This window comes from Folsomia candida, unplaced genomic scaffold (genome assembly GCF_002217175.1).
Source record: "Folsomia candida strain VU population unplaced genomic scaffold, ASM221717v1 Fcan01_Sc005, whole genome shotgun sequence".
NCBI classification, from domain to species: Eukaryota; Metazoa; Arthropoda; class Collembola; order Entomobryomorpha; family Isotomidae; genus Folsomia; species Folsomia candida.
The window spans coordinates 9,368,920-9,383,366 of NW_019091197.1; the positions used below are offsets into that span (position 1 = coordinate 9,368,920).

General features: G+C 37.8%; 1 protein-coding gene across 1 annotated transcript; it reads left to right on the plus strand.

Moving 5' to 3' along the window:
* The first annotated feature begins 944 nt into the window (after positions 1–944).
* On the plus strand, positions 945–3,839 carry LOC110850525 (sodium-independent sulfate anion transporter). The gene is made up of 6 exons (XM_022097960.2): positions 945–1,393; positions 1,468–1,884; positions 1,955–2,108; positions 2,189–2,692; positions 2,768–2,913; positions 2,996–3,839. Exons 1-6 carry the CDS (start codon positions 989–991, stop codon positions 3,569–3,571), a joined length of 2,202 nt encoding a protein of 733 aa, XP_021953652.2. The 5' UTR covers positions 945–988; the 3' UTR covers positions 3,572–3,839.
* Positions 3,840–14,447: the final 10,608 nt, after the last annotated feature.

Genomic DNA, 14,447 nt, shown 5'->3' on the forward strand with positions numbered 1-14,447 from the left:
CTTAATTAAACCATTTACCTGGATGGATTATTGCTTTATTTTGTTTATTGCCTTTTTTCATGACACATAAATTAAATTTTTGTCCCTCATGAATTTGGACTTTATTCATAACTCACATGTCTATTAGTATTTATTCATGAGGCACAAGCTATTTGAATTCCACATGACACAAATATTCAATTAGCATGACAATCGTGTCACCTAATTGTTCTTGTTAACCATGTTTTCACAATTATTTAAATGACCATATTAACATTCCTACCAATCATGACCACCTAATTTTTACTAACCATTTATCACCCGTCTTTAAGTAAACTTATTTCCACTCCCATTGATGAACAGATGACTGATAAATAATTAATCCTGGTGGCCCTATGCAAAAAGTAAAAAAAACTACCAGAGCAATTTAAAAATCTTGTCAAAGGTTTTTCTAGCAGATCCGGCATACAATTTATGTATACTCCACAAGGCTAATTGAATTATTTTATTATGTTACCATTCTGAGAATAATTTCATGTACTCGTATTTAGCATTAAAAAAACTTTAATGAGCAAATCCCGTGAATCACGGATTAGCTGATTCATTATGATTCCATTTCCAATTGTGTACCAAATGCTATTAATAAAAGCAGGTGTTCGAAATGCTTAATATTCTTTTGCCCATTACAATTTAAATGAGTAATTTGTTGTTGATTTTCACTGACGTAATCAATTACTTACATATTCTTATTCATATGGTAATCATTCTCATCTTTCATTTTTAGCAGTTGCTCACAAATTAATAAAAGTCCATCTTTTTGGGAAAACCTGAATCTCGTCGTAGATCTATAATGCAGATGTGAAATTAATTCTCAACCCACACTAGTAATATTTATGACTTTAATATAATATTCAATCCGATAGGTTCATACAGATTTTCAACATTTGTCTCTTCAGTTGTCGGATGTTGGTGAACACGTACCTTCCTCTCGATTAATTTTGTAATTTTGATGTGCGTAATGGAGAAGCAATACTTACACGAATATACCCCAGGGCCCCGATCTCCCCACATTAATGGTATTTTGCCCATGTCAGCCACATCTCCTGGCAATTTATTTCTTCAACACTTTCACTCTCAATTGTCAAGCGTTGGTTTGGATGACCTTCCCACTTCCGAACTTCCGACTAACAATTATAACCCAAATCATGGCAGTAGTGACGATGATTTAAATACTAACGTCCCATTCCATGAATATTGTACAAAACAGGCGAGACGGATATGTCCAGTTACAAAGTGGCTGCCCAATTATAACGCGAGGAAATGTTTGCATGATTCAATGGCCGGGTTTCTCGTTGGTTTGACCTTAATTCCACAATGTTTGGCGTTAGGATTAATGGCAGGATTACCACCTCGAGTATACAATCTCTCTTTATATTTCAAAAAAATTAATTGGTGAAAAACTAATAAATTTTGATTATATGTATGCAGTATGGATTATTCTCAAGTTTTATGGGATGCTTTGTCTACGTGTTTCTCGGAAGTACAAACTACATAACCATTGGACCAACTGCGATAATGTCGATTATGACGTGGACTTATGGGCAAGACAAACCTCCAGAGTATGCCGTTCTACTTGCTTTTCTTACCGGGGTTATAACTCTGAGTATGGGTATCATGCAACTCGGATTCATTGTAAACTTCATATCTATCCCGGTCGCAAGTGGATTTACGTCGGCAGCTGCACTTACAATTTGTTACACCCAGACGAAGGCCCTCCTTGGGATTGACTTTACTGGAATCAGCCTCATTGAGGTTGCGACAGGGTCGGTGAAACATATTCGAGAGATTGGAGAGTGGGATGTCATTGTAGGCTCGATCTGTCTCGTTGTACTACTTGTTTTGAGGGTAAGTTAAGATCTAAGTTCTGATATGAAAGTAATTTCTTTTGCTAATATGTTTTATTTGAAATTGACAGAAACTTGAACGGATATTTAGCTGCCTTGTGAAACGAGGGAGGCCATGGAATAAAATTATCTGGCTGATCTCAGTTTCAAAGGGGATAATTGTCACAACCGTCTGTACCATCATATTTTCCGCCATAGGAAGTGAAGAAATTGTCGGAATTCTAGGTAATATTTACGTACTAAATATGAGTGATATGTTGTATAATTTAAACCTAACCTAACCTAGTTTATACCATACTATGTAGGTTTCATCGTACCCGGAATTCCTTCCCCAACTTTACCGCCATTTAGCTTTGAAATCAATTCAACAGCAATTGGCGACTCTTCCAAACCAGGACAAATAATTACTTATACAGTTTGGAAATTAATTAGAGAAGATGGCTCAGCCCTTCTCGTTCTTCCATTCTTGGCACTAATGCAACACTCTTTGAATGCAAAGCAATTTGCTGGATCCAAGAGTATTGATTCGACTCAGGAATTAATAGCCATTGGCGTGTCCAACATTTTCGCCAGTTTTTTTTCCTCAATGCCAATCACTGGGGGATTCCCATGTACCGGGGTAAACGCCGCTAGTGGAGTCGAGACACCGATGGGGGGAATTGTTACGGGAATCCTCATGCTTTTGTCACTTCAGTTTCTCACCCCATATTTTTACTACATCCCCAAACCAGCCATTGGTGCCATGAATATTATTTCTGCCATTTTTACAATTGATTTTATGATGCCGAGAAGACTTTGGAGATGCAAAAGTAAGTGAATTTAATTTAAGTGTAAAAATAACAATTTCAAGGCGTTATTTTTACGAAAAATTCTTTCTTGAATAGAAATGGATCTGATTCCGTGGCTAGCGACTTTTTCCGTTAGTCTGTTTGCCGGGCTACAATACGGGGTATTGCTAGGATTTCTGATATCAGTATTGTTCCTATTGTATTGGGCGGCATCTCCAAAAATTAGAGTTAATCGATGCAAAGTAAGCAGCAACAAAGTTACGTAATTTGTACAATTGTGTATGTACATACGAGCTGTAACAAAACAATATTTTAAATTTATAGTTCTCGCAAAACGGAGCGAGATTCATTCTCGTTGATCTTGACCGTTCCTTAACCTTCCCATCTACCGAGTATATGCGTACTGTATTAATGAAATGCGGAGATAAATGGGCTTCCGGAAGGCTGCCGGTTGTCATTGATTGCTTCCACATGCATTTCGCCGACTACACGGCAGCTCAAGGGATCCTTGAATTATACAAAGTTTTCAACGCTAGGGCTCAGCCGCTTATTCTTTTTAGGTTAAAACCTTCCGTGAAACGAATTGTAACTGAATTAATGGTTATGGATGACATTTCACATATTTCCTGTCAAACTCAGTTGAAACTCGAAAAAGTCTTGAAAACTTTATGTGTACCGAGTCAAAGAGGAATTAGTATCAAAGGACGGGACCAAGTTTTACAGGTGACGAGTACTGAGGAACAAGATTTATCAATAGACTGTGAATCGCCATCCATAATTTATCCTGGTAATACTACAAGGCAGCATATTGCCAGGATGAGTTTTACTTTGGGGGATAGCGTTGTCCGCATATCTGAGGAATTGCAGCATAACAATGACCGCAACGGGAAGTCTGTTTGACATAGATATTTATAAATATTTCATAATGTGTTTCATCAGTTTTTACTGGATCCCTCGTTTTTTTCGCCGTAGGGAGATGCAAAGCTGATATTGTATTTACATATGTAACATAAGTTTTAAGTTTATGTTTTTTGTAAGTTTGAATGGATCAAACCATATTTTTAATTTAATGTGTCTACCATTTCAAGTACATATATCATTATTTTTGTTGTCATTTGCCAATTGTGTCGTAATTTTTAATAAATTTCCCATTGGGTTTTACACTCGGTTTCGTTGTACGATGTGGTTCTAATTACACTTGCATAGGTGAAAGACAAGACATATGTACACCTATCGTAGATTCATGGATGACAAATGTAAGCCTCATTCGGAACTGAAGCAAGCCTTCATCGAAAGCCTGAAGCGGTAATAAATGATGGGAAATCATACACTTCATTGATTTATTATTTCCTGCAATTTGTAAATAAATCCCTTCACTCGTAGTTATGGTCGAGGCATAATAATTAAGCACATTTTAGATTATATCTTGCTGAGAGGCTTATTGGCCGATCTTGTAATGCTTAACAGCATTGACGATTGAAATTCGGATCACTTTTCCAATTGTTGAGCGATATTCAAAATTCCGACTGTTTTGGAAACTTTAGGTCGAAAGGCGAAATGCATATTCCCAGATTTTTAAAATTCGACCACACCCCCTTGCTAGTGCTCCGATCGGTACGGTATCGGGACGACCCGATCGGAACGGCGTTCCGATTGAGGCATTCCGTCCCGATTCCCGAAGCTATATTTCTATACCGTACCGAACTGTCCCGATCATTTTTCCGAGCCGATACCGTACCGTACCGAAAACCGACGGTTCGGAACGGGATATTCCGAATTTCTTCGTGAAAACCAATGTTCATTCTTTCTAATGAGTTCCGGTTTTATTATGACGACCAATGTTACATTTGCAATGTATTATACCAGAAGGAAATAAATTTCAGCACAAACCAGGACTTTTCCGTTCTTTTGCCAATATATGACTCTCCTACAGCTTTTGATATCTACTTGCAGTTATATATATTTATGTAATTAACATATTATGTAGTAATAATAATAAGTTGTATTGATTTGAACGGTATCAGAGGATATCATCTTGAAATATCATTTATTGTACGAGCTTTCGTCTGAATACATCAAACTTCATCAGGCACACAAAGTAATCAAAAAATTGTTGATAAAATGTACATACTTCAATTTACATCTTGAGTTTTATAAATGATTTATACATGGAAACTATTATGGTTGACGATATTTTAAAGAACTGACAAGTGCTGCGCACCATATTGGACTGACAATTAATCCTTTTGAAATGTTGATTTTGTTGTCCAGATTTTTGATGTGTAATGATTCTTTGAATTTCCGAAAAAACTTCCTAGGTTCTTTGATTATTAGTTTGTATGAGTCTTTATCCAATTGGTGGTTATTGGTGATCATATGGAGAGCCACTGGAGAAATCTTTACGTTTTGATGTAATATAGCTTGTTCATGTTCTTTAATCCTTGTTTTGTAATCTCTTTCGGTCTCACCTATGTATGTGGCTGGACAGGATTTACATTGTAGGGAGTAGACTCCACATTGGGGTTTCACAGATTTTTGTTTTGCATTACAAAGCATTGTGCATAATTTGGGTCCGGGAAAATAGCCAATTTCGACTTCTAGTTTGTGTTTTAGATATCTTGCAATTTTATTTGTTATGTTTCCGGCCCATGGGAGGATAATTCTTTTTTCCTTTTCATCCTGTTTGGATCGTGTTCCAGTTTGGATTTTTTGGAAAACTATCCTTTTTCTGTGTGCGATAGTTCTTCTAGGGTAACCATTTTCTTGTAGGACGTTCATCGTAAACTCAAGTTCTTGGTCGAGGTGGTCATCATCTGAAAGTTGGTAAGCCCGGTTTAACAACGTATCCATCACTCCTATTTTATGTGCTTGGGGGTGAAACGACTTGTAGTTTAAATATTGGTTGGTGTGAGTTTCTTTTCTGTACACATAGTGGCCAATTGACGTGTCAGGTTTGTCATAAAGCATCACATCTAGGAACGGTAGCTTTCCATCCTTATCTTCCTCGAGTGTGAATTTAATTGCGGGGTGGAAGGCATTAATTTCTCTTAAAATTTGTTGCAGTTTTCTTTTCCTTACGATAGCAAAGATGTCATCTACAAACCTCTTCCAGAATAAGATGTTTCGGTTACTTCTTATGATTAAATTTTCTAGTAATTGTAGAAATATTTCTGCAATTATTGGAGAAATAGGACTTCCCATGGCGGCACCTTCTTTCTGATGGTAAAAACTTCCATTGTAATTGAAATACGTTGACGAGAGGCATATTTTTAATAATTCCATAATCTCGTCAGGACTAAGTTTGGTAATTTCGTCTAAATTTTCGGTATTTTCCAATAGTTCCTTGATGTATTGTAATAATAATAATAATAATAATATAATAATAATAATATATAGTAATATATTGATGTAATTTAATTATTAATTATACTTATTAAATATGTGAAACTGAGAGTTATAAAAAACGGTGCAGTCATTCTCGGCTTAGATTTGCATTCTTCCTATTTACCAATTCGTTGTAATTCCAACCCCAGCTGCCACGCCCCCACTTTATATCCGGTAGTCCGGGTTAATAATTTCTGTTAATTTGTTATTAACTTGCCAGCTTACAATCGGGTCGGCTTGACCCATTTTATAGGTACCAAAGTACTGGTTATAGTAAAATAGTATGTTAGTATGATGTCATAAATGTGTACAAAATTCCATCGATAGGATGAGTTTTATAACTGAACTCGGTACTACCGAGTCTGTCGGTAGACAGACTTGGTAATAGTTGTACAGTTGCCAAGCACGCCATGTATTTACACAGATATTGAGACTATTTTTAACAAATTAGCTGATTCGACTGGAAGTTTCACAGGTTTAGAAAATCAAATTTGGAATTGACGCATAATGGATTTAGGAGGATTATTCAGGCTAAAGCAGGCTACACTGGATGTTTCATGAATGTAGTACGTTACTCTGAGTAACACAAGACATTACCCTACCCACATGAAAAAAGAGAAAATTGTTTTCGGTATATCCCGATAATTTCGGATCGGTATCGGTACGGGAAAGCTCGATACCGTTCCGAACTTATCGGGACAGGTGGTTGTCCCGTTCCGAAATCGGTTTGTCCCGATATTTTTTTTCGGAACAGTGGACTATTTTATACCGTACCGTTCCGATTCCCGACGGTACGGTATCGGGACATTCCGATACCGATCGGAGCACTGCCCCTTGCAATTAAGGTCACAAGTTCAAAAAACACGCAAAATAAAAATAATTCCTGCAGCGGAATTTCAAAGCATAAAAATCGAATCGCTTGTCGAAAACATAACCCGATGCACAGGTCACATTTGAAAATTTTCAAGTGGTCACATGCCCACCCCCCATTGGGTGTGGCTCTGGGCGTCTTTTCGATTTCACCCAAAACATGAGGTGTGACATATCATTTTTCTCAGCTCGACGAGGAGATTCCGACAGAGTAAGTAGAATTCCTAAACCACACCCCCGGTGGGTGTGGCTATTTGCGTTTTCCCGGTTTAATCGAAACCCTGTCATGTGGTATGTCATTTTTCTCAGCCGGATGAGGGAATCTCAACGAAATTATAAAAATCAGAAACCACACCCCCGGTGGGTGTGGCTATAAGGGTTTTACCGGGTTAGTTGGAACGCTGTCATGTGATGTGCCATTTTTCTCAGCTGAATGATGGGATCTCAACTGAATTATGAAATTTCTGAAACTGGACCACCGGTCGGTGTGGCTCTAGGCGACTTGAGTTCTAATGACGAACTGTACAAACGATTTTTCACACCCCCTTGGACGGGAAACTAAAGGTTGGAGAGGATTCAGAATATATATACTTTGTGGGGTCTGGGACCACCCCCTGACGTTCTAGAGCCAGAAAATAAATTTCGAGTTTTTGCCTATCTACTCCCATGTTGGCTCCCAATCTACTGCTGTGTTAAATTCTGGAGAATTGAAATTTCTCGTTTTTCTGCCTTGAAGCATCTGGGAGTGGTCATACACCGCATAAAGTATATATTCTACATCCTCTCATCAAGACTTTTCGACGATACCCCACATGACCCGATTAAGACCTATTTGACGGATTTTGCATTTTGACCTACACACGGTCACCGTGACCTAATTTCGAAAAAAGCGAAAATGGTCCTTGTTTTAATTGACCCAAGGTATGTTCATGTTCAATTTTGACCCTGTAGGTGCAATAGCTGCGGCGCAAAAGTGGGATCTCAATAAAAGCCACACCCCCTCCCACCACGCCCACGTAATTTTAAAATGTCGTATAATATATTTTTATAATTTCGTTGAGATCCTATCATTCGGCGGAGAAAAATGACATATCGCATGACAGGGTTTTAACTAACCCGGTAAAACCCTTATGGCCAGACCCACCGGGGGTGTGGTTTCTGATTTTTATAATTTCGTTGAGATTCCCTCATCCGGCTGAGAAAAATGACATATCACATGACAGGGTATCGATTAAACCGGGAAATCGCCAATAGCCACACCAACCAGGGGTGTGGTTTCGGAATTTTACTTCCTCTGCCGGTATATCCTCGTTGAGCTGAGAAAAATGATATGTCACACCCCATGTTTTGGGTGAAATCGAAAAGACGCCCAGAGCCACACCCAATGGGGAGTGGGCATGTGACCACTTGAAAATTTTCAAATGTGACCTGTGCATCGGGTTATGTTTTCGACTAGCGATTCGATTTTTATACTTTGAAATTCCGCTGCAGGAATTATTTTTATTTTGCGTGTTTTTTGAACTTGTGACCTTAATTGCAAGGGGGTGTGGTCGAATTTTAAAAATCTGGGAATATATATTTCGCCTTTTGACCTAAAGTTTCCAAAACAGTCGGAATTTTGAATATCGCTCAGCAATTGGAAAAGTGATCCGAATTTCAATCGTCAATGCTGTTAAGCATTACAAGATCGGCCAATAAGCCTCTCAGCAAGAAATGTGCTTAATTTTAATTCCTGGACCATAGTTCAGCGGCGCTGCATTCGACAGACTGAAAATTTTTTACCACTTTCTACATACGTTTGGTTCTCCATCAGAGCAAAGAACGTACATAAAAACTAAATTTATGGACAACAATTAATTTGAGTTAATAAAAACAAGTGGACGCATTATTAACAACCTTTCTTGAATTATAAACGACGTTTTGACATATTTTCTAAATTTTGAGTAAATTTAAGTTGACGGATTATTAACAGAATTTCGTTTTTTACAAAATTCCCAATCAGATGGTATGTTTATCAGATTCATTTTAACAATGTTTATTTTTGTATTAGGAACAAATCAAAGTTAGAAAACTATGCTTACACCTAGAGTGTGTATAAGGTGTCTAGTTTAAGAATATCTTAGTAGCAATAACTAAATTCGAGGTTTAGTCGTGAATAACAAAATTCCGAATTACTTACAAAATTACCATTTAGCAACAACATATCTAATGATTCCCTTGTATCATAAAAATTTTTAGTTTTATTCGAGCTGGCTCAAGCAACACATCAAAATATTTTTGACTCGAATTGGTCAAGAGGGTATCTCAATTCAAGGCAGTGGCAAAATATAATTCCAAAGGTCTTATGACTTATTAACAACGTTCGAGTTGGTAACAAAATTATGAATTATTAGCAAAAAGTTGTCATCAGTTACTGCATGCTCAAACTGACAGCAGCTCATCTTGATTATCACGTATTACGTCTATGTTTGAGCAGTACGTTAATAACGTTTAATAAATTCCATATTTCGATCGTGTACTAATAATACGCGAAATTCAATTATTTTTCAAAATCCTGTAAATTGGAAAATGGGCCCCAAATTCGAGGCAGTGGCCAAATTCTGGTGCAAAATAATTTTTAAAATTATTTCCAGTGATATTCGGCCGAATTTTGACGATTTTGAGTCAAAAATCAAATTTCTCAAAATTCGCAAAAAATTCGCACATTTTGGCTCGTAGCGCAAAAACCACACATGGGCCACCCCAATATTATTACGGACTCTTCATGTACAGAAAATTATGCAAATTTTAAGCCATCATACATCAAAATCGTTAGAGCGCGAAAAAATCATACTTAGATGGAATATATAGGTACTAATTAAATAATTTTAACATTGGTCAAACAACCACTCGGACGCTTCTGTATTATTCATGATGAGCTTAAGGCCATCAAGAAGAACCAGGGATGGGTAAGGGAAGAAATATCAGTCTGCATGCCAGAAAACAATTCAAGTCTCTTAGATTGTTGAAAATTCGATTTGGATATAACTTTGTTGACCGGGGAACGACCCTTATAACACAAGATTTCGTATTGAACCAAACAACATCCTTACTAATCGTGTATAAGTTATTGTATGGTTATAGTTCAAATGACAAAGGTTTCAATTGTTTCATTTAGTTTTCCATTATTCCTGAATGATTGAACTGTTCTTGTTTGAGTTGGTTTAATTGTTTACATTTTCTGCCTGGCGGTGTTACGTTTTGTCCTGACAAAAATTGGTAGACAAAATGTATTTAGTTTTTATCTATCTAGTAACCAGACTCTAGTTGGAATTGGACATGGTAGAATTCTGATAAATTTTTGGTTAGGTTAGGTTAGGTTAGGTTAGGTTAGGTTAGGTTAGGTTAGGTTAGGTTAGGTCAGGTTAGGTTAGGTTTAGAGAAAAGTTTTGAAATCCCTTATTTTTCCAATGTAGGATTCATGGTCCACGGTGGACACGCTCTCGGGTGGTGGTTTCATGGAAAAGGCAACAAAGACTTTTTCATGGTCCGTGGTGGACAGGCCATGAAACAGCTTTTATTTTCATGGTCCGTGGTGGACAGGCCATGAAACAGCTTTTATTTTCATGGTCCGTGGTACAACCATTCCCAAACAACCAGACAAGATAATCTCCATCAGACAACCATGATAACCACTCTCGGATAACAGCCAGTGCAGTGCACACCGCTGCACCAACCCCAACTGCAAACATGTGCAGTGTGCACGTTTGCACTAACCAAGATTGTCGTTTCATGGCATGAACTGTGTGTTTAGTGTGCACATGTTTGCACTAACCAAGATTGTCGTTTCATGGCATGAACTGTGTGTTTAGTGTGCACATGTTTGCACTAAACATGATTGTCGGTTCATGGCATGAACTGTTTGTTTCGTGCGCACGTGTTTGCATGCGGTTTCCATGTGCACACTAAACACACAGTTCATGCCATGAAACGACAATCTTGGTTAGTGCAAACATGTGCACACTAAACACACAGTTCATGCCATGAAACGACAATCTTGGTTAGTGCAAACATGTGCACACTAAACACACAGTTCATGCCATGAAACGACAATCTTGGTTAGTGCAAACATGTGCACACTAAACACACAGTTCATGCCATGAAACGACAATCTTGGTTAGTGCAAACATGTGCACACTAAACACACAGTTCATGCCATGAAACGACAATCTTGGTTAGTGCAAACATGTGCACACTAAACACACAGTTCATGCCATGAAACGACAATCTTGGTTAGTGCAAACATGTGCACATTAAACACACAGTTCATGCCATGAAACGACAATCTTGGTTAGTGCAAACATGTGCACACTAAACACACAGTTCATGCCATGAAACGACAATCTTGGTTAGTGCAAACATGTGCACACTAAACACACAGTTCATGCCATGAAACGACAATCTTGGTTAGTGCAAACATGTGCACACTAAACACACAGTTCATGCCATGAAACGACAATCTTGGTTAGTGCAAACATGTGCACACTAAACACACAGTTCATGCCATGAAACGACAATCTTGGTTAGTGCAAACATGTGCACACTAAACACACAGTTCATGCCATGAAACGACAATCTTGGTTAGTGCAAACATGTGCACACTAAACACACAGTTCATGCCATGAAACGACAATCTTGGTTAGTGCAAACATGTGCACACTAAACACACAGTTCATGCCATGAAACGACCATCTTGGTTAGTGCAAACGTGCACACTACACATGTTTGCAGTTGGGGTTGGTGCAGCGGTATGCACTGCACTGGATGTTATAGTGTGTCTGACGGATGGACCCGAACCATAACTATAAACCATAACATTCGGGTTCGGTTTTCGGGTCCCATGGTGATTTTCGTGGTTGTCTGATGGAGATTATCTTGTCTGGTTGTTTGGGAATGGTTGTACCACGGACCATGAAAATAAAAGCTGTTTCATGGCCTGTCCACCACGGACCATGAAAATAAAAGCTGTTTCATGGCCTGTCCACCACGGACCATGAAAATAAAAGCTGTTTCATGGCCTGTCCACCACGGACCATGAAAATAAAAGCTGTTTCATGGCCTGTCCACCACGGACCATGAAAATAAAAGCTGTTTCATGGCCTGTCCACCACGGACCATGAAAATAAAAGCTGTTTCATGGCCTGTCCACCACGGACCATGAAAATAAAAGCTGTTTCATGGCCTGTCCACCACGGACCATTAAAATAAAAGCTGTTTCATGGCCTGTCCACCACAGACCATGAAAATAAAAGCTGTTTCATGGCCTGTCCACCACGGACCATGAAAATAAAAGCTGTTTCATGGCCTGTCCACCACGGACCATGAAAATAAAAGCTGTTTCATGGCCTGTCCACCACAGACCATGAAAATAAAAGCTGTTTCATGGCCTGTCCACCACAGACCATGAAAATAAAAGCTGTTTCATGGCCTGTCCACCACGGACCATGAAAATAAAAGCTGTTTCATGGCCTGTCCACCACGGACCATGAAAATAAAAGCTGTTTCATGGCCTGTCCACCACGGACCATGAAAATAAAAGCTGTTTCATGGCCTGTCCACCACGGACCATGAAAATAAAAGCTGTTTCATGGCCTGTCCACCACAGACCATGAAAATAAAAGCTGTTTCATGGCCTGTCCACCACGGACCATGAAAATAAAAGCTGTTTCATGGCCTGTCCACCACGGACCATGAAAATAAAAGCTGTTTCATGGCCTGTCCACCACGGACCATGAAAATAAAAGCTGTTTCATGGCCTGTCCACCACGGACCATGAAAATAAAAGCTGTTTCATGGCCTGTCCACCACAGACCACGAAAATAAAAGCTGTTTCATGGCCTGTCCACCACGGACCATGAAAATAAAAGCTGTTTCATGGCCTGTCCACCACGGACCATGAAAATAAAACTGTTTCATGGCCTGTCCACCACGGACCATGAAAATAAAAGCTGTTTCATGGCCTGTCCACCACGGACCATGAAAATAAAAGCTGTTTCATGGCCTGTCCACCACGGACCATGAAAATAAAAGCTGTTTCATGGCCTGTCCACCACGGACCATGAAAATAAAAGCTGTTTCATGGCCTGTCCACCACGGACCATGAAAATAAAAGCTGTTTCATAGCCTGTCCACCACGGCCCATGAAAATAAAAGCTGTTTCATGGCCTGTCCACCACGGACCATGAAAATAAAAGCTGTTTCATGGCCTGTCCACCACGGACCATGAAAATAAAAGCTGTTTCATGGCCTGGCCACAACGGACCATGAAAATAGAAGCTGTTTCATGGCCTGTCCACCAGGGACCATGAAAATAAAAGCTGTTTCATGGCCTGTCCACCAGGGACCATGAAAATAAAAGCTGTTACAATTCGTAAAAACGGCGCCTAGTTGCATTTTTTGCAAAGAAATCCATTAGTATTAATTTTACAAAATTGATATCATGCACTTCAGGTGAAAAAATCTCGACAAGATGTTATCCATAAACGTGGATTATAACCATTTTAAAATTATTTTTTCGTATTTACATTTTTACACATGCAGAACATAAATTACCACACGATTTATTTGTTAAAAATTGTAGCTTTTTGAAATTTTTGGGATTTCTCATTTTTCCTGGATTAAAATTGCAACATTTTATGCAAGTTTTTCAATCTAAATACCTCCTAATTTGTAGCCATTTTCGTATACCCAAATATGTTTTCGATCGTGAAAAGAATAACAGAGAATGAATTACTAATTGTATTCCGAGCAATTAGAGGTATACAAGGTTAAAATATTGCAAACTAATTAATTTAATATTAGTAGTCATATTCTTAGATTTATCAAAATTTTTCTTAAAAAAACAATTCCCCGAGTTACTTTTCTCACTCTGGATATTTAAATATTTCTGCAAAAGAAACAAAGAACTAACAAGGAAACAAAAAACAAGAAACAAACGACCTAAATAACTAAAATGATTACGACCGTTTCACAACTATGATTATTACCTCTAAACTTTTGCATTAGTTTCAAATTTTATTTTTTATCTTCTCACTATGTTCCACCTAAATGATTCCCCTATTGAAATTAACGAGCCACAAATTTTATCGCAAATGCACATCTTTTGAACAGGAGAAAACATATGAGATATTTTAGAGATTAGTATATGTATGTTTGTATTTATTCGTGTCATGGCTTTTGTTTCATAAATAATCGGCATTTTCCAAGTTTTAATGATGTTTATAAAATTAATTGTGAATTAAAAATATCATTAATGATTACATGAATTAATTATTGACTTTATAATTTAGTAATTAATGAAAGTCGAGTAGTTAATTAAATAAAAATTATAAATCCAGTTTCAAAAAAGTTTGAAAAATTTCCTATCTCATTAATTAGACAAATTAATTATTCAGTAATTACATAATAATTCATCATTACAGGCAAGCATTTAAATTTTAGTATACGATAGAAAAAATCCAATTAATCCTTTTATGATTAATTA